Source organism: Telopea speciosissima, chromosome 6, assembly GCF_018873765.1.
Source record: "Telopea speciosissima isolate NSW1024214 ecotype Mountain lineage chromosome 6, Tspe_v1, whole genome shotgun sequence".
Lineage (NCBI taxonomy): Eukaryota > Viridiplantae > Streptophyta > Magnoliopsida > Proteales > Proteaceae > Telopea > Telopea speciosissima.
In genome coordinates this window covers 58,394,181-58,414,954 of record NC_057921.1, presented here as the reverse complement: position 1 = coordinate 58,414,954, position 20,774 = coordinate 58,394,181, and the positions used below count along the sequence as shown (strand labels likewise).

The 20,774-nt window shown below is 40.8% G+C and overlaps 2 protein-coding genes and 1 pseudogene across 2 annotated transcripts; all 3 read left to right on the top strand.

Annotated features, from left to right (window-relative positions):
* The first annotated feature begins 41 nt into the window (after nt 1–41).
* Nucleotides 42–1,468, top strand: LOC122664274 (hydroquinone glucosyltransferase-like). Its single transcript, XM_043860022.1, has one exon. The coding sequence runs from the start codon at nt 53–55 to the stop codon at nt 1,466–1,468; it is 1,416 nt and encodes a 471-aa protein (XP_043715957.1). The 5' UTR covers nt 42–52.
* Nucleotides 1,469–5,123: 3,655 nt separating this feature from the next.
* LOC122664268 (hydroquinone glucosyltransferase-like) lies at nt 5,124–6,539 on the top strand. Its single transcript, XM_043860016.1, has one exon. The coding sequence runs from the start codon at nt 5,124–5,126 to the stop codon at nt 6,537–6,539; it is 1,416 nt and encodes a 471-aa protein (XP_043715951.1).
* A 3,016-nt stretch (nt 6,540–9,555) lies between these two features.
* On the top strand, nt 9,556–10,984 carry LOC122665993 (annotated as a pseudogene).
* The last annotated feature ends 9,790 nt before the right edge of the window (nt 10,985–20,774 follow it).

Genomic DNA, 20,774 nt, shown 5'->3' with positions numbered 1-20,774 from the left:
CAAGCGCTTCTCCGAGTTCTCTTTGCCTTCAAACATTGAAAGTGTAGGCATCATGAAATGTGCAAAACAAACTCCACACATTGTCATTCTACCTGCTCCAGGTATGGGTCATCTCATCCCCCTTGTTGAGTTTGCTAAGCGATTCGTTCTTCACCATGATTTCAACATAACATTTACAATCCCAACTATTGAAGGTTCTCCAACTAAAGCTCAGAAAGAAATCTTGGATAGCCTCCCTAAGTCCATTGATACCATCTTTCTCTCACTTGTTAACCTTGACGATCTCTCCAAGGATACGAAGGTCGAAACTCGTATCTACCTCACCATACTCCGTTCCCTCCCTTCCCTACATGAAGCTCTTAAGCTCTTAACTTCCACAACTCCCATCGCTGCCTTGGTTGTTGATCTCTTTGGCACCGATGCATTTGATGTGGCTAGGCAATTCAATCTTCCTTCTTACATCTTCTTCCCTTCCACAGCCATGGTGTTGTCATTGTTCCTCCATTTGCCCAAGCTTGACGAGTTGAACTCTTGTGAATATAGAGAACTACTTGAACCAGTGAAATTACCAGGATGTGTGCCAATTCATGGAACAGATTTAATGGACTCAGTACAAGACAGACAGAGTAAGGTATATACATGGACTTTATACCATTCCAAGCGTTTCAAATTGGTTGATGGTATCCTATTAAATAGCTTCACCGAGATGGAAGCCGGCGCTATTAAGGCTTTGAAGGAGAGTGGAGACCCAAGTATACCACCTATATACCCAATAGGACCACTCACACAAGATGGTTCGAGGGACGATGGATCTGATATTTCTGGATGCCTTAGGTGGTTGAACGATCAACCTATTGGTTCAGTCTTGTTTGTTTCATTTGGGAGTGGTGGTGCCCTCTCACGGGAGCAACTGAATGAATTGGCATTGGGATTGGAGCTTAGTGGGCAAAGATTCTTATGGGTTGTCAAGAGCCCAAATACTACCTATTTAGGTGCCCAAAATGTTGGAGAAGACCCTTTGACTTTCTTGCCAAAGGGCTTCTTAGAGAGGACCAAAGGAAGGGGTTTGGTGGTACCCTCATGGGCACCTCAGATACAAGTGCTTAGCCATGTCTCAATTGGAGGGTTCGTCACCCATTGTGGTTGGAACTCAACCTTAGAGAGTGTGGTTCATGGGGTACCATTGATTGCGTGGCCACTCCATGCAGAACAAAAGATGAATACAGTATCGCTAGTTAAGGATTTGAAGGTAGCTTTGAAACCCAAAGTTGAAAAGAATGGGATAGTGGGGAGAGTGGAGATTGCTAGGGTGGTGAAGTGCTTGCTGGAAGGGGAAGAAGGGAAGAGTGTACGGAAGAGGATGAGACTGCTCAAGGATGCAGCTACTAAGGTGTTAAGTGAAGAGGGGTCCTCTATAATATCACTCTCAGAGGTGGCACACAGATGGAAGTCCCAATTCGGAATATGAATTTTTTTTTCTTCTTTCTATTTTATTTATTTTTATTATTTCATTCTTTATTTTTTAACTGTATAAAAGGAAATTAGATGGCTATTTTCAGTTCATTCATTCTCTCTCTCTATGGGGCCTTTTTTTAGTCAGAGCAAGGGTTTCGCATGTTTTACCGTACGTTTCACTATTTGCAAATGTTAGTTTTCCTGTGAGGAAAACCCTCCATTATAGGCATTTTCTAAACTAAAATGTTAGAAGTTCAACTTTCAACAGCTAAGTTCTTTTTCTAATCTTTGAAACCCTCCTCTTAATCTAAAAAAAAAAAAAAAAGATAAGAAGAAAAAAATTGTCTCTATTGTATGGGATATTTTATTTTAGTAATACAGATTTATCACCTTTTAAGGAATCAACTCCATGGCTGCTTTTGGTATGCATTCCAAGTCGATTTCGAATTCTTGGATGATAAAAATAGTTGTTTTTATTATCCAAGAATGCGAAATCGATCTAGAATGTATACCAAACACAACCAAAAATTATAGATTTAACGATTCTTGCGATGTGGGGTCCGGCACACATCCTAGCCATTTTGGAGCTAAGATTCTTCGGGGCCGATCCTCCCCTAGAAAAGAAGCAACAAAGCTAAAATTAAAGAAACCTAGGCATTCCTAGAATATCTTTTTGAATATCTTCCATGACATGAAAGGGCAGATCTTCAACAAGACTGATTGTTCAGGATTTCATGGCTTCTTTTGATAGGTAATCTGTAACTTCGTTCGTAGAGCTATTTACTCGATCGCAGACACTTCTGGAATACCCCTAACAGATGGGCAAATAGTCAATTTTGAAAGAACTTATTGTCAACCTCTTTCAAATATGAATCTATCTGATTCAAAAGGGAAGAACTTGCATCAGTATCTTAATTTCAATTCAAACATGGGTTTAATTCACATTCTATGTTCTGAGAATTATTTACCATTCGAAAAGAGGAAAAAACAGAGTCTTTGTCTAAAGAAATAGAATTCGTGGAATACAATTGAAGTGTGTACGAGGGGTTGTATTTATTAAGCACATGTAGATAAAGCTATCTAGTTATCAGCATATTTACTCTTTTATCGCAGTAACAATAAATGGATCTGGGATTGGATCTGTTTTCTATGAATGAAATAAAGATAGAATAATCAGGAAGAGTATAGAGTTTACTTTTTTTTTGAGCACTCAGATTTGAATTTGATTCTCTTAGAGAGTGGGCGATCTTCCACCTAATAGATGAAAAATAAGGAATTAGAGAGATCCATTTTTGCCAAGTAAACCATTGGGACCGGTCGGATTGCACTAAGATGACCATTGAAACGGAATTATAATCAATCCACAAATTAGTGATTCCAAGGTCCTTGCCTCTTTGCAATCCACCAGTAAGAGCACCAAACTCAGCCTCAAAATTTGTAGAAATATCTAGGGATTTTTTGTAGACACAAAGAATGTTCTCCCGATGATCACTACAAACTCTTTCTGCTCGAGCTCGTCCTGGATTACCAAGGGAACAATCGTCTATATTTAGTTTTGTGCAGTGTAGATTCAGTTTACACCACGATGTTTCTCTAGATTGGTGTTGAGGCCTCGGTCTAATCTTGTACAGTCAGACCGATATATAGGTCTTCTATTGTACATATACTAATACACTGAATATACAAAAATACAGTACTTACTCCATTTTCACTATCAATGCATATGTTTTGTGTATAGGTCCATGAACTAATTAGATTGGAAACTTCTCGTGTAGGATTCATGGAGTAGTTCCTACCTAGAAACTATTCATTCAATCGTAACTAGAATGCACTATTTCAAAAATTGGAGTCAAATCAATCGAACTGGCTGATTCGGGTCAAAATCAGCTGTGACTAATCCCAATTCTTGACATTCCAAAATGGTAGAGTCTAGGGTTTGGGGGATTGATTCGCTTGGTTTTAGATTATTTGACAGATCAATTCAAAGATTTTTTGGGACCAATTCCGACTGATTCCAATCCGGTCCAGGTCAGAATCGATAATAACCAATTCAACCTGATTCCAAGTTTAAAATAGGTGATAGAATGTCCTTGTTTCAATAGGTATTGAAGGACAAAGCTTTGTGGTTTCTAGAATATTTAAATGATAATTTAAATGGTGGATGATAATGCAGGATGCAAATCATTTGCTTCTTCTACTTGTGAAAATAATTACACTCAATTGCATATTTATTTTGTAAAATATTAAGTTGGGGTTCGAGTAGTTATCACAGTTGATGTATGTTCCAGGTTGGATTTATGAAATCATTTGCCTCTTCTTTTTTTTCTATTTTTTTTTTTATGGGATAAAGTTCTCTACACCGGGGACACAAGTTACGTCAGACACATGGGGTGATTGAAATGACCAATCCACCCCCATGATGCAAACCCTGCATGCCCCTATGGCTCTCCCATGGATTTTTTTTTTTTTTTATTTTAGAAGATCAACCCTCACGAGGATAGAAAGGGATTTCAATGGTCCCGTGCCAACTCAAAAAATTCTGTAAAGCTCTTCCAGACTTCTAAAGCCGTGGCCGTCCTCATCATAGATTAGATATTTTCTCTATAGTTGCGGAGTCGAAATCCAACACTTGACAGATTATAACTGTCTTCGCTGCACTGGAGAACTCATGATAATAATTTAAAAATAAAAATTAAAACAAATGAGAGAATTGCAGTATATATCATCCACACGCTCCTAAGATAAATTAATAAATAAAATAAACCAAGAAGGGAGTGTGTCATCCAAAAGCACTAAAATAAATAAAATACAATTCTGGAGATTTTCATGCTCTCAAGTGCGATGCACTGTTCATAACTCTGACATTATGAAGAGAAACTTCAGATGAAACCATACCAGTTTGTAGTTTCTAGAATATCTAAATAATAATTTAAATGATAGATGAAAATGCAAGATCCAAACCATTTACGACTTCTGCTTGTGAAAACCGTTGCACTCAACTGTATAATTATTTCTGGAAATCAGGAGTTGGGACTCTAAAAGTACTTATCACTCACTCCAGGTTGACAACTAATTTCTGTATAAATTATTCATTCGAAACTTCTAAAGTCGTGATCATCCATTAGCACTTACCACTGTCTCTTTATTTTTTTTAATTGTTTTGGAAGTGCTACCCTCAACTCAAATATCTGGTAATTAAGCCTTCAAGACTTCTAAAGTCGTGGCCGTCCTTGTCTTTAATTAAAACTTTTATAGTTATTATTTCTTTCTCTATGGTTAATGCGGTGTCCAAGTCCAACACTTGATAGAGTTGCAGTGTGTCATCCACACGCTCCAAGATATGTAATAATTAAAATTAGATAACCCATGAGAGGGCAAATTGGCTTTTTTGAAAAAATAATAAAATATCTATCTAATCTAAACTTGGCTACTACCATGTTTCATGGTTCAGCCTCTATATTACACAATCACTCTATGCTTTTAAAAAGAAAAATAATAAATAAAGGACTGGGCCGGAGATCAAGCTGGGCAAATCTATATATAACCCCGTCTCCCAATCCTTCTTCTTCATCCCTCCAAAATACCTCTCTCTCACACAACCTCACAACCTCAGAGGCGCTTATATATCCAATTTCTCTTTGCCTTCCAACTTTGAAAGCATAGCCGCCATGAAAGGAGCAAAACAAATACCACACATTGTCATTCTACCTGCTCCAGGAATGGGTCACCTAATCCCTCTTGTTGAGTTTGCTAAGCGATTCGTTCTTTACCATGATTTCAACATCACATTTACAATCCCAACTATTGAAGGTTCTCCAACCAACGCTCAGAAAGAAATCTTGGATAGCCTCCCCAAGTGCATCAACACCATCTTTCTCTCACCTGTTAACCTTGACGACCTCTCCAAGGATACAAAGGTCGAAACTCGTATCTACCTCACCATACTTCGTTCCCTCCCTTCCCTACATGAAGCTCTTAAGGTCTTAACTTCCACAACCCCCATCGCTGCCTTGGTTGTTGATCTCTTTGGCACCGATGCATTTGATGTGGCTAGGCAATTCAATCTTCCTTCTTACATCTTCTTCCCTTCCACGGCCATGGTGTTGTCATTGTTCCTCCATTTGCCCAAGCTTGATGAATCCCACTCTTGCGAATATAGAGAACTACCTGAACCAGTGAAATTACCCGGATGTGTACCAATTCATGGAAAAGAATTAATAGACTCACTCCAAGACAGACAGAGTAAGGTATATACATGGACTTTATACCATTCCAAGCGTTTCAAATTGGCTGATGGTATCCTATTAAATAGCTTCATTGAGATGGAGGCCGGCGCTATCAAGGCTTTGAAGGAGAGTGGAGACCCAAGTGTGCCACCTATATTCCCAATAGGACCACTCACACAAGATGGTTCGAGGGATAATGGAGCTGATATTTCAGGGTGCCTTAGGTGGTTGAATAATCAACCTATTGGTTCAGTTTTGTTTGTTTCATTTGGGAGTGGTGGTGCTCTCTCACAGGAGCAGCTAAATGAATTGGCATTGGGATTGGAACTAAGTGGGCAAAGATTCTTATGGGTTGTCAAGAGCCCAAATACTACCTATTTAGGTGCCCAAAGCGCTGGAGAAGACCCTTTAACTTTCTTGCCAAAGGGTTTCTTAGAGAGAACCAAAGGAAGGGGTTTGGTGGTACCCTCATGGGCTCCTCAGATTCAAGTGCTTAGCCATGTCTCCACCGGAGGGTTCGTCACCCATTGTGGTTGGAACTCAACCTTAGAGAGCATAGTTCATGGGGTACCATTGATTGCATGGCCACTCCATGCAGAACAAAAGATGAATGCAGTATCCCTAGTTGAGGATTTGAAGGTAGCTTTGAGACCCAAAGTTGAAAAGAATGGGATAGTGGGGAGAGTGGAGGTTTCTAGGGTGGTGAAGTGCTTACTGGAAAGGGACGAAGGAAAGAGCATACAGAAGCGGATGAGAATGCTCAAGGATACAGCTACTAAGGTGTTAAGTGAAGAGGGATCCTCTAGAAGATCACTCTCAGAGGTGGCACACAGATGGAAGTCCCAAGTGGGATTATGAACATTTTTCCCCTTGTTACTTTATTCTTTGTTTTTAACTGTACAAAGAGAAATCAGTGGGTTATTTTTAGTTGTTTTTTACTTTATAAAGAGAAATCAGTGGGTTATTTTTAGTTTATTCTATCTCTCTCTCTCTCTCTCGGTGCCAAGGTTAGTTAGTGAAGTTCAACTTTCAACGGTTAAATACTGGTAATTTTGAAACCTATCTCTCAATCTAAAAGACGATGAGAAAAAAAAATGTATCTATTATATGGGAGTTAATTTCTTTTGGACACTATCCTATGTTGTTGATGCTTCATGGGCTTGGAGGAAGCTCCTTAAGCTCTAGAATATTTCATCAAATAAGATTAAATACTTGATAATTGATGGCTCTTCAACCAAGTTATGGCTTATATCAGGCATCCAAGTGGTTCTCGTTTCTGTCTTTGGTGAGAGGATTAGATATGATGCGGCTCCAGTCGCATGGTTCTTGCCTCCAAACTTCTTCAGCACTTACCTTGGAGCTAGTTGCATTCGGTCTTCAAAAGTCCCCGTGGTAGTGGGGATTATGTTTAGTGGACTCCCTCCTACTGCAAGTACTTTACTTCAGCCTCTGATTGGGAATTAGCTAGTGAAAACTAAAGATACTACTGCTCTTTGATGGAATGTCATATGGTTCAGTCATCACATCATGAGGCATATATAGCTTTATCTCTTGGCAGACTTTGACTCGCATGCTGCCACTCAGGAGTTTCTGTCCGAAAGGAATATCAGTATTCCAAATTGCTACTTTTGTTGGAATGCTATTGAGGACATTGACTTTGGTTTTTTGGGAGAATGTTCTCTGTGCCGGGGGCGCAGGCTACGCCCAAACACATGGGGGTGGGCGCAATGACCACCCTGCCCCCCTGAGTGGTAGGCCTATGTGTTTGGGCGCAGCCTGCGCTGTGGCACAGAGAACATGAGCTCTTTTTTTTTTTGTTGCACTTGCTCTTCAAGTATTTAAAAGGGGGTTCTTCAGATGTGTCAGCCTTCTCGTCTTCCCCTTTCTTCTCTAGAAAGTGAATGGAGAGGATTTAGGCAGGACTTCAAAGGTGAGTGGTTTGTCATTGAATGGTTAAAATGGTTCTCTATGCAACTATTTATCATACATAGTAGGAAATTAAGGAATATGGATAGATGGACCTCCTCATCTCAGGTCTATAATCAGATTTGGAGTTCTATTGATTTCGAGATCAAAACTAAGGTCAACCTCTTCTTGCCTCGGATTTGGATTCTGAGCTCACATTGTATCTTCTTGATCTTCTTGGAATCTCCGGATCCGACTTGAAACCGGCCAATAATTCTAATCTGATCTGCATCAGAATCGACAGTGACCAATTCGACCTTGAATCCAAGTTTAAAATCGTTACTACAATGCTCTTGCCTCCCTTACTTTATTGGGCAGAGCGGGGGAAACTAAGTGCCCACTTGATAACCTTACGGGTGTTTCTGTTCTGGTTATGTGCTGAGAAACAACAAAACAGTTTTTTCATTTTCGATTCTGAGAAACCGTTTTTGACCTGTTTGGTAAACCTGTTCTTGGAAACAAGCAAAACCTTTTTTTTTTTTTTTTAAAAAAAAATAAAATTAACAAAAGGATATGTTTGGCACATTTTTCCAATTTTACAAAAGAGCATAGTGAAAGAATATAGGAGTTTTTATCGGGCATACTTTTCCAATTTTCAACTAAGAAACGATTGTCAAAAATCTTTCAGGGAGCATAAATTTTGATTTATATTTTCAAAAACAGTCACAAAAAACACTTTATTATCAAGCGATTTTTAGATGTTTTTTCGTTTCTCAGAACGAAAAAACATCAGAAACTATTTCTCGTAAGGTTATCAAGCGGGCTCAAAGTAATTAATCTACAAACAAGACCTTAATCCATAGATATTGAGGGACAAAGCTTTGTGGTTTTTAGAATATCTAAATGAAAATTTAAATGGTGGATGATAGTGCAGGATCCATACCATTTCCTTATATATATATTTTTTGTTGTTTTTAGAAAAGAGGGGAGTTGGGGCTCTAGAACTTATCACACTTGATGTATGTATGTTGCAGGTTGGATTTAATCAAATCCGGTACATCTCATTACTCACATTTTGGATATAGATTCAAGAGTGACACACACTCTTATCAAAAAAAAAAAAAAAAAAAAAAAAAAAAAAAAGAGTGACACACACTCACAGTAGAATCATCAAACGTCACCAATATTGTCTAGTGGGCCCCTGTGACAACTCATTTCTTCTAAGCTATTCTTTTGAAAGTGCTAACCTCACGGGGATAGGAAGCTCTTCCAGACTTCTAAAGTCAGTGCCAACTCATGGATTAATTTATTCTACATAGTTGGGGTGTCCTTGTCCAACAATTGACAGATTCTTATGTGCCTTCGGTGCAATATTGGTCAATTCATGATAATTACCCTTAAGTTTATTAAAAAAAAAATTATTTTAAACAAATGAGAAAATTGCAGTGTGTCAAGCACACGCTCCAAGGAAATTAAATATTATAGAATAAAACAAGAAAAGGGTGTATGTAATCCAAAAGCACCAAAATAAATAAAAAGAAAATTCAACCTTTAGTCTTTACTAAGAGAAACTTCACATGAAACCATTCTGAGGGCCAATTGGCTGTTTCAAAAATAATCTTTTAATAAGATAACAACTGTTAGAGCTTAGAAGCATGCTAGTTTAATGAATTGTGAAAATGACTACCCAAAGAACTCTCGGAATTATATAAATAGACAAAAAATATATATCTAAGGGAGCTACATTCACTAGGTAAACACCTCAATCAAGCCAGCGAGAGAGGGAAAAAACGCAAGGAAGAAACAACGAAACTTTGATATAAACAAATAAACAAAGGATAGGGAGAGCTGGGCCAATCTATATATAGCCCCATCTGCCATTCTTTGTTTTTCATCTCTCCAAAATACATCTCGCACAAGCACACAAGAACTTCAATTCTCCAATTTCACTTTATCTTCCAACCCTGCAGAAAGCTTAGGCACCATGAAAGGAGCAAAACAAACACCACACATTGTCATTCTACCTGCTCCAGGTATGGGTCACCTCATCCCCCTTGTTGAGTTTGCTAAGCGATTCGTTCTTCACCATGATTTCAACATCACATTTACAATCCCAACTATTGAAGGTTCTCCAATCAAAGCTCAGAAAGAAATCCTAGATACCCTCCCCAACTGCATCGATACCATCTTTCTCTCACCTGTTAACCTTGATGATCTCTCCAAGGATACAAAAGTCGAAACTCGTATCTACCTCACCATACTCCGTTCCCTCCCTTCATTACATGAAACTCTTAAGGTTTTAACTGCCACAACTCCCATCGCTGCCTTGGTTGTTGATCTCTTTGGCACCGATGCATTTGATGTGGCTAGGCAAGTCAATCTTCCTTCTTACATCTTCTTTCCTTCGACGGCCATGGTGTTGTCATTGTTCCTCCATTTGCCCAAGCTTGACGAGATGAACTCTTGCGAATATAGAGAACTACTTGAACCGGTGAAATTACCCGGATGTGTACCAGTTCATGGAAGAGATTTAATGGACTCACTCCAAGACAGACAGAGTAAGGTATACACATGGACTTTATACCATTCCAAGCGTTTCAATTGGCTGATGGTATCCTATTAAATAGCTTCACCGAGATGGAAGCCGAAGCTATTAAGGCTTTGAAGGAAAGTGGAGACCCAAGTGTGCCACCTATTTACCCAATAGGGCCACTCACGCAAGATGGTTCGAGGGATAATGGAGCTGATATTTCTGGGTGCCTTAGGTGGTTGAACAATCAACCTATTGGTTCTGTCTTGTTTGTTTCATTTGGGAGTGGTGGTGCCCTCTCACAGGAGCAACTTAATGAATTGGCATTGGAATTGGAACTTAGTGGGCAAAGATTCTTATGGGTTGTCAAGAGCCCAAATACTACCTATTTAGGTGCCCAAAGCATTGGAGAAGACCCTTTGACTTTCTTGCCAAAGGGCTTCTCAGAGAGGACCAAAGGAAGGGGTTTGGTGGTACCCTCATGGGCTCCTCAAATACAAGTGCTTAACCATGTCTCTACCGGAGGGTTTGTCTCCCATTGTGGTTGGACTCAACCTTAGAGAGCGTGGTTCATGGGGTACCATTGATTGCATGGCCACTCCATGCAGAACAAAAGATGAATGCAATATCGCTAGTTGAAGATTTAAAAGTAGCTTTGAGACCTAAAGTAGAGAAGAATGGGATAGTGGGGAGCGTGGAGATTGCTAGGGTGGTGAAGTGCTTACTGGAAGGGGACGAAGGAAAGAGCATACAGAAACGGATGACAATGCTCAAGGATGCATCTACTAAGGTGTTAAGTGAAGAGGGGTCCTCTAGAAGATCACTCTCAGAGGTGGCACGCAGATGGAAATCCCAAGTGGGAATCTAATTTTTTTTTCTTCTTTCCATTGTTATTTTATTTCTTTGTTTATAATTGTACAAAGAGAAATTAGTGGATTATTATTTTTAGTCACTCTCTCTCTCTCTCTCTGCCTCTCCTAGAGCCATGTTTAGTTAGGGTAAGGGTTTCGCATGTTTAACTATACTTCTTGCTAGTCGCCAATGGTACTTCTCTTGTGAGAAAAACCCTCCATCATAGACATTTTCTAAATTAAAAGTTTAGAAATTCAACTTTCAACTTCTAAACACTAGTAATCTTTGAAACCCTACTCCCAATCTAGAAGAAGATGAGAAAATTACCACATTTTAACGAACCAACCCTAAAATTATAGATACAAGGCTTCTTGAAAAGTCAAAGAGCAACTAGAAATTTAGATATGTCAACTTTCAACAACTGTTAAATCTAGTGTTCAAGGTGCTCCGGTCATCAATATCAGAATTGGGTCCGTCAATACTGTCACACCCCGGAACCCCCCTAGGAGGATCCGATGGCTGACCCGAATACCCGAGGGACTCGAACACCTCTAGGATCCAGATGCAGTAAGTACAAGTCACAAGCAACCAAAAGATTAAAATATTTACAAACTTACTTAGTCAGAGTGCGCACAAGTTGTACTATTTACATAAAGATCCAGTCCTCTAGTCTACTTACTATTCTCTACATTCAGTTACTTTCTATGTACATTTTTTAAAAGGAAGAGTAACCTACCTAGTATTTACAATGGATTTTCATCCATCAAAAGAATGTAGGGAACGACAAAATAAAAGAAAACAGAACAGTTAGACTACATCTTTAGTTCCTACTCTCTCGGAATATCCTGATCGTCAGGATAATAGGGGTCACACCCCTCTCCGTCCAAATCAGCATGCATATCATCACCATAACTATCCGGCTCGAAACAATCCTCCCTGTCACCATGATATCCACCTGCAATATCATCTAAAAGAAAAAGAGAAATTCTACAGGGGTGAGCTCCACTGAGCCCAGCAAGTAAAGATAGACCACACACATAGAAGCATAAATGTCACACCCCTATCCCGACAAGGGATAAAATACAATATCAGGGTGTGATTGGGGTGACACGCGTCATCCCACCTCACCGCCAGGATCTCGATGCAGTGGCCAACTCACAGTCATAAACCAATATTATAATACAATAATATCAGAGTGCGAAAGATAAAGGAATATTACATTTCCAACGATCATAAAATAAGCGGAAGCGTTTACAGTAGTTACCTCATGTTCACACGGCTAAGTGATACATAAATAGTTTGGATGGATATCCCGAATGACCATAGCATAACTACCCCAAAACAAGTATAATAATAAATATTTATACAAGGCACGTGGCCCCAAAAAAAATAAAAGAAGGGAACAAGTCCCAAGTATCAATACAGCCCGTAGGCACAATCATCATGGGCAACCATCGCCATGATCCTCGATCCACGGTCTTTGGCTCCACAAGAATCATCCGCATCAAAATCTAAAAAGAATGTGTACACGGGGTTAGCTCCACCGAGCTAGTGAGAGAGAAAAGGGGATGCACAATCACACAATCACAAATAGTCCATGGTGCATGCTATTATTAATTCATTTACCACCTAACACACAATGCTAAGTCAATGGGTATATGCTACTGCAATAACTCGGGAAGACATTGTGGATCCTTCCATTCTCACCACAATGCAACCTCAATTATTACTATGGAGCCCGCGCGGTCGTAGTCATCACCACCCGGAGGCGGACCCGATAACCATTACTACCCCCGGCCTGGCCTCTCTAACTCTCCACAGAGCGGTGCTCGCTACCCAACACCTAAACCCCTGTTGGTAAGGGTCGTAGCATAGGGAACGAGCCATTTACCACCTAACACACAATGCTAAGTCAATGGGTATATGCTACTGCAATAACTCGGGAAGACATTGTGGATCCTTCCATTCTCACCACAATGCAACCTCAATTATTACTATGGAGCCCGCGCCGGTCGTAGTCATCACCACCCAGAGGCAGACCCCGATAACCATTACTACCCCTGGCCTGGCCTCTCTAACTCTCCACAGGCAGCAGGTGCTCTGGCTACCCAACACCTAAACCCCTGTTGGTAAGGGTCGTAGCATAGGGAACTGAGCCTAACCACAGATATACTACATGAATCCTATCGTGTTGAGAGGTACATCCGGGTGTGTCAACGTCCCATTCCATCTAACACCCGGGTACCAGCACAACACGGCGCATACAGGCAAGAATGAGATGCAATATACAATTCCACGTAATACGGGGGTTCCGGTGCCAGTACTTCCCGACACCGTAACCCAACACAAATCCATATCATCCAAATCATCATCATCGAATAAGAATAAATGCAAATATGCAATCATGCTTGAATGATAATGTCACAATATAATTCATAAATGCATGAATAAGCAATAGTAAACAAGCTCAAACAGTCACCCAAACCCACTCACCAATTACTTCAAATGGAATTTGTATAAGCGCAACGATTCCCGCTTAAAATCACCCCATTGCACATATATTGGCACCTATGGAAGTGAATAAGAGTGTGAGAGAGTGTAGGGGAGGCCTCATAGAGAAACCCCACCATTTACATAAGTTATAAGCCTTAAAACGCATCGGAGGCAACGTCGGACTCGCGAGCTGCCTCACCTTGCCTCCGACCTTCCCTGCAGCTCGGGACACATCGGAGGCAAACATCGGACTCACGCAGTCTTGCCTCCGATGCAACCCAAGTGTGATTTCAAGGTCTTTAAAAGCCCAGGGTTGTCCCATTTGGTTCTCTAAGCCTCAAGGGACTAGGGAGGGGTGTCTTGGAGTCTATTTGGGTCTTAGAAACACCCAACATTCAAAGATTTAAGGGGGTTTAAAGGATCAAAAGCTCAAAAATCCAGATTTGGGGTTTTCTTTGGTGGTTGAAGCTTTAGAATCAAATAGATTCAGCAAGAGGTCAAACTAGAGGTCTTTATAGGATTGTAATGAAAATGGGATAGCATCCTACAAGGGGAAACTACACATGGCTCGAGCTAACCCTTTGGGTTTCCAAAAAGAAATCCCCATCTTGGGGCTGCAACCAACGAACCACCCAAGCTCAAACGAGCAAGGGGGAAGAGAGAAAAATGGGGGAAAAGGGCACTTGGCTTACCTGGTTTGAGGTACACACGAGGTGCCCTCTTTAAAGCTCCAAACCCAGCAGCCGTTTCCTTCTTCTTCTTCCCTTCCTTCTCCTCCTCTCTTCAAAGCTCTCCTCTCCTTTCACGATTAGGTTAGGAAAGAGAAAGAAAAAAGAAAGACTAAGGAATAGTCTTACCCCTCTCTCTCATATAGACTTCACATTTATTGGCCTATTTGGATAAGGCCTCATAAGTGTAACCTAGGGTCTATTTGGGTAGGGTCAAACATGGCAGGGCACCAATAGCACCTTAGCCACGGGGTCTCACCCACAAGGGTCCTTGTTAGCAGCATTGGATGCGGGGTCGGAGGCAGCCGATAACCTTGCCTCCGATGCGAGTAGGAAGGTGGTTCCCACCATAAGAGGTCAGGGCCTTTGGACCACACTTCGAGGGCTTTGAGAGGGCAGTAAGCACACAACAAAATTTGGTCAACTACTTACCCCTGACACGTCAAGGTGCAACCTCCGTGGTCCCGACTAGTTTCCACAGGCAACCTCGTACTATGGTCAATATAGCTGGGTTTGACCACCAGTGAGAACAACTCACCGGCATACGTGGCAGTGATAACTACACGTCACGGGGAAGAATTAATAATTAATTATACTCCTGGGGTGCGGGTATAACATTCTCCCCACCTTACAAGAAATTTCGTCCCCGAAATTTGAGGCAGCTAGGGTCTCAAGTGATAAGGGCTGTTGGATAACAACATCCCAAGTCACCCACATCTTAAACTAAGTCAAAGGTCGGGTCAAGATGAGGCAGTGCCTACATGTCACCGCAAGTCAGGTTCCACAATTCTCTTTTCCTTACAGGGTCACATTACCACAGGGGTGTGGTTCACAATAACCCTAGAAAAACAGGGTTCCAACTACTAAGTTAAGTCTCAAGGAACAAAGGTTCCCTAGATCTTCCAGACCAGGTGATACCACTCTAGCCTTCACTACTCTGGTCATTCTTGGGTTACAGGATTTAACCTGTCCATGACCCAACATAGGGTTTACATTCTGAAGGCTTTCACATCCTGGTTGTCTCATTACCTAACCCAACTTTAGAATGATTTGGAATATTGATGGAATCTCCTATTGTTCACTCCCAGTACGGAGGGAACGCATTTGGTGATCCATTACCCCATTCATATCTGTCGTTGGAGAAGGTCTTGTTACATCCCTCAGTTTCAGCTTTCACAACCTTTAAACCTACTACACAGTTATCCCACAGGGAAGAGTCCACATCAGTCCTCTTTCGAGAACCAATAACCCTTCAATAGTTTTGGTCCAAGTCAACTCTTCAAGCAGGTCTCAATAAATTAACCTACTCGGTCATTAAATTCATTATTCATTACCCTAAGGTTTGGTCAACCAAGGTCAGGGGTCCAACTAGTTTCACAGCAAGGTCGAGGTAAGTCATACTTATAGTACCAGAGAATCACTCTAGTCACACAAGTCCAAGGTTCTAAGGGATAACTATATATATATATCACACCAATATGTAGGCATAGATTCAATAATTACATTCAAATTCCTATGGACATATCTGTCATCTAGGTCAATCCACCAGAACAAGAAGTTCTCAGGTACGGTTCGCTAAGTCCCCTTTTTTTTTGGAAAGTCGAATCACGGTGTAGGACTTTCTCTATGAGTCTAAACAAGGTTTGGATGGACCAAGTAAAGTCCAAATAGAGTCATCACTAGCTTGAGGTGTTATGAGTGACTTCCAAATACACGTGACCTTCATGGCTTACTCAAATAAACAGCCCAAACCAGCCTATTACTTTCCTTTCCTAGTACCTACCCACAGGTTTAGATTCCACGCACCCCATTAAGGGTCTCTACCCGCATAGATTTAGGTTTTCCTATCCATAAGGTTTGAGTCCTTACATTCATAGGGTCTATGGATCTTCATCCTCAAGGTAACTTTTCTCCTTTCATGTAAGAGAGGAGTCACAGCGATTACCAATGCCTGCTAGTTCTTATTAGCGGGCCCAGTCGGGTACAAGTCGTAACCTCTTTCAATTTAAAGGTATTAACTAGACTTAAGTGGTCCCCACAAATGGGTCACACAACAGGGGTGGTCGATCTAGGGTATAGGCACATGATCATCACATATAGGTGTGGTCAAAAGGTCTCCAAAATAGGCTCAAAATCTTAAAAGAAATCGGGTGGACTCACAAGCGACGTCAGCATTCCGGGTGCGTTCGTGACTCCTCCGTGAAAATAGGTAGAGCGGATTAACGGGCGGATGTGGAATGCAAATCCGTTCATTCGTCCGGTCTCAGAAGTCTCAAAGGCAGAGAGAGTTGAAGTCAAACGGATCTACGAATGGATGCATGAGTGTGGATCTGTTCGTTGATCCGCACAGTTTTAAAATGATAATTTCGAGTTTTGTGCAGAGCGGATTCACGACAAGTGGATCCGTTCGTTCGTTTGTTCGTAGAATTTTAACAAAACAGAGCCACGAGTTTTAAAACTCATTTTTGGCTCCAAAGAAAAGGACATAACCGCAGGGAGAAAAAGCTCTACAGGGACTTCCGTTTAAGCTCCCCTTAGGTGGTTTTCTTGTAATCCTAAGCCTCAAGGTTCAACTCTCAGTTGTTCAAGATATGGCTTTCTTCCCATTCCTACTTTCTCTTTCTTGGATTTGGGATGAATCATCTCAAGTTGTGATCATGTCTTGATTTTGCTTGTAATCCCATGGCCATGTACACCAAATTCATACCAAATCGATTGGCCGAAACTAGGGTTTTTAGGTGTAAATCAAGTCCTATTTGATCGATGACACTAAGTTATTGGATCTTTGTTTGATTATTGCATCTTTTATAAATTTTCAAGTCTTTGCAAGCATTTTAGAGACTGTTGCTATGTTTGTCAAGTCTAGTTGAATTTTACTAGGATTATGTTCAGGTTTTGATTGTGGTAAAGTTATCAATTCACAATATTTTGGGAAAACTCTCCAAGTTCAAATCTAATTCTTTTACATGCCATAAAATCTCATAAAAAAATTATCACATTTTCTTATCTTCAAACATATTTCCTTGTATACATGATTGTTGATAAAATCCTTAGAATCTTTTCTCTTCTCTTTTGCCATATTTGATTCGGTCTTACTAGATAGGGCTTAGCTTACATTCTCTGAGTTGTCACAAATCATATTTACTTGTTTTCCAAGATTCAAACTTCCAACCACAAAATCTGAAAAATTTCTTTGAAGTTCAAGGCATGCTCCATGATTGAATAAACCCATTTCTTGCTTGAACCCACTATTTTGTATAAAATATTACTTTTTAGGCATATTATGACCATGAATCTTCATTATTTATCATGTCATTCACATAATGGCCATGCCTTTCCTTTTTCTCCAACTTCTTAGATCACAATTTGATAAAAATCAGAAATTTCTAGCCTAAGAATCCTGCTGTAACTTAATTGCCTTGGGAAAAGAATCAAAGGCTAGGTTTTAAACCCCATAACCTTACATAGATCATCTACTTAGGCCTTAGCATTCAAGGTATTAATTTGCTATCTACTTGGCTTTTGGCTGCAGGTTAAAACAATCAATGGCTCCAAGAACACAACGTGCATGCGTTGAACAAATTGCACCAACTGTCCTAGATCCACTATGGTTCCAAAAGATAGAGGACCAAGAGCTTTACCGAGACTACTTCCGCTTCAGAAATATAATGGAAGGGCGGGATGTAGTGTTGGATGATCTCAAGCTTACAAGGTGGGGCAGAGATTTGAGGCATTGGGGTGGACCAACATTCACAACCTTCCTGAACCATACTACTTGAAACTCATTCGCCATTTCTAAACAAATCTGGACACCGAGAACCCGGACATACAAAATTATCGGGTTGTCTCATATGTCAAGGGGGTTCCTATAGCCTTCACTGCAGCACAGTTGGTCGGCGTTATCAACATGTCCATTGGAGGAGCAAAGATCTATTGTTCACCTAGAAGGAATCCCTATACCTTCATCAGGTGGGAGGTATTGACATTCAGACGACCATCAGGCGGCTGAACCTACGAGTGGTGGAAGGCTTCGATGAGGTCACGAAGCAACTCTTCGACCAGACTCGGCGCCTAGAGGGTATCGAGAGAGGGGTAGATGACATCAACACCTTTCTTGGTCGCGATGGTGGCGGTGGTGCAAATGACTATCCCAACTTTCTCTCAACAAATTGAAGTTATCCCGGATCAGTTCTTCTAGTTCTTGTCTTAGGATGAACAACTGGAAACTTTTAGAAATGGTAGACTTGTATATTTAATCTGAGATGAACATAATCAAATGTTTGAGTTGGAACAAATGGAGTCTTGCATTCTGAGTTGGGAAAGGCACAGTTATGCCCAAACAGAGAATCTGGAACAATTATGGTGTTTAGATTGGTATCTCTTGATTGAGCAGGATGGACTCATATATTTTTGTTGGAAAAGATGAAATCATGAATGTTGAAATAGGAAGGATATGATTGCCTCCCAAGAAAATTTGGAACAATTTGATATTTGTAATTAATCTTATATGTATCTCTATGTATTTACTTAATTCTTTCTTGTTTAATTCATTGTTGATAATTGTGGGTGATTATAATTGAGTCATTATTATTTATGAATTTTAACATATAGTTGCCCATCTATGACCTACTTAAGACTCAACCAAGCAATTACATAGTTGTAGCTTAACAGCCTATGGTTCAAGTCCTAAGTTCCATGTTATCTATTATCTTCTAAGTCCTTGTTTCACTACAATCAGTCTTCTCCTATGTCTGCACACAATCATTTATGTTCTTGAAGATTTTTAATTTAGAACCTAATTGTGGAGAGTAAATCAAGAGTCCGCAAGACTGTGGTTGGTGCAGAGCATCATGGCTCTGATACCATGTTGTCACACCCCTATCCCGACAAGGGATAAAATACAATATCAGGGTGTGATTGGGGTGACACGCGTCATCCCACCTCACCGCCAGGATCTCGATGCAGTGGCCAACTCACAGTCATAAACCAATATTATAATACAATAATATCAGAGTGCGAAAGATAAAGGAATATTACATTTCCAACGATCATAAAATAAGCGGAAGCGTTTACAGTAGTTACCTCATGTTCACACGGCTAAGTGATACATAAATAGTTTGGATGGATATCCCGAATGACCATAGCATAACTACCCCAAAACAAGTATAATAATAAATATTTATACAAGGCACGTGGCCCCAAAAAAAACAAAAGAAGGGAACAAGTCCCAAGTATCAATACAGCCCGTAAGGCACAATCATCATGGGCAACCATCCCCATGATCCTCGATCCACGGTCTCGGCTCCACAAGTCAATCATACGCATCAAAATCTAAAAAGAATGTGTACACGGGGGTTAGCTCCACCGAGCTAGTGAGAGAGAAAAGGGGATGCACAATCACACAATCACAAATAGTCCATGGTGCATGCTATTATTAATTCATTTACCACCTAACACACAATGCTAAGTCAATGGGTATATGCTACTGCAATAACTCGGGAAGACATTGTGGATCCTTCCATTCTCACCACAATGCAACCTCAATTATTACTATGGAGCCCGTGCCGGTCGTAGTCATCACCACCCAGAGGCAGACCCCGATAACCATTACTACCCCTGGCCTGGCCTCTCTAACTCTCCACAGGCGAGGTGCTCTGGCTACCCAACACCTAAACCCCTGTTGGTAAGGGTCGTAGCATAGGGAACTGAGCCATTTACCACCTAACACACAATGCTAAGTCAATGGGTATATGCTACTGCAATAACTCGGGAAGACATTGTGGATCCTTCCATTCTCACCACAATGCAACCTCAATTATTACTATGGAGCCCGCGCCGGTCGTAGTCATCACCACCCAGAGGCAGACCCCGATAACCATTACTACCCCTGGCCTGGCCTCTCTAACTCTCCACAGGTATCAGGTGCTCTGGCTACCCAACACCTAAACCCCTGTTGGTAAGGGTCGTAGCATAGGGAACTGAGCCTAACCACAGATATACTACATGAATCCTATCGTGTTGAGAGGTACATCCGGGTGTGTCAACGTCCCATTCCATCTAACACCGGGTACCACAACACGGCGCATACGAGCAAGAATGAGATGCAATATACAATTCCACGTATACGGGGGTTCGGTGCCAATACTTCCGACACGTAACCCAACACAAATCCATATCATCCAAATCATCATCATCGAATAAGAATAAATGCAAATATGCAATCATGCTTGAATGATAATGTCACAATATAATTCATAAATGCATGAATAAGCAATAGTAAACAAGCTCAAACAGTCACCCAAACCCACTCACCAATTACTTCAAATGGAATTTGTATAAGCGCAACGATTCCCGCTTAAAATCACCCCATTGCACATATATTGGCACCTATGGAAGTGAATAAGAGTGTGAGAGAGTGTAGGGGAGGCCTCATAGAGAAACCCCACCATTTACATAAGTTATAAGCCTTAAAAACTGCATCGGAGGCAACGTCGGACTCGGCGAGCTGCCTCGACCTTGCCTCCGACCTTCCTGCGAGCTCGGGACACATCGGAGGCAAACATCGGACTCACGCAGTCTTGCCTC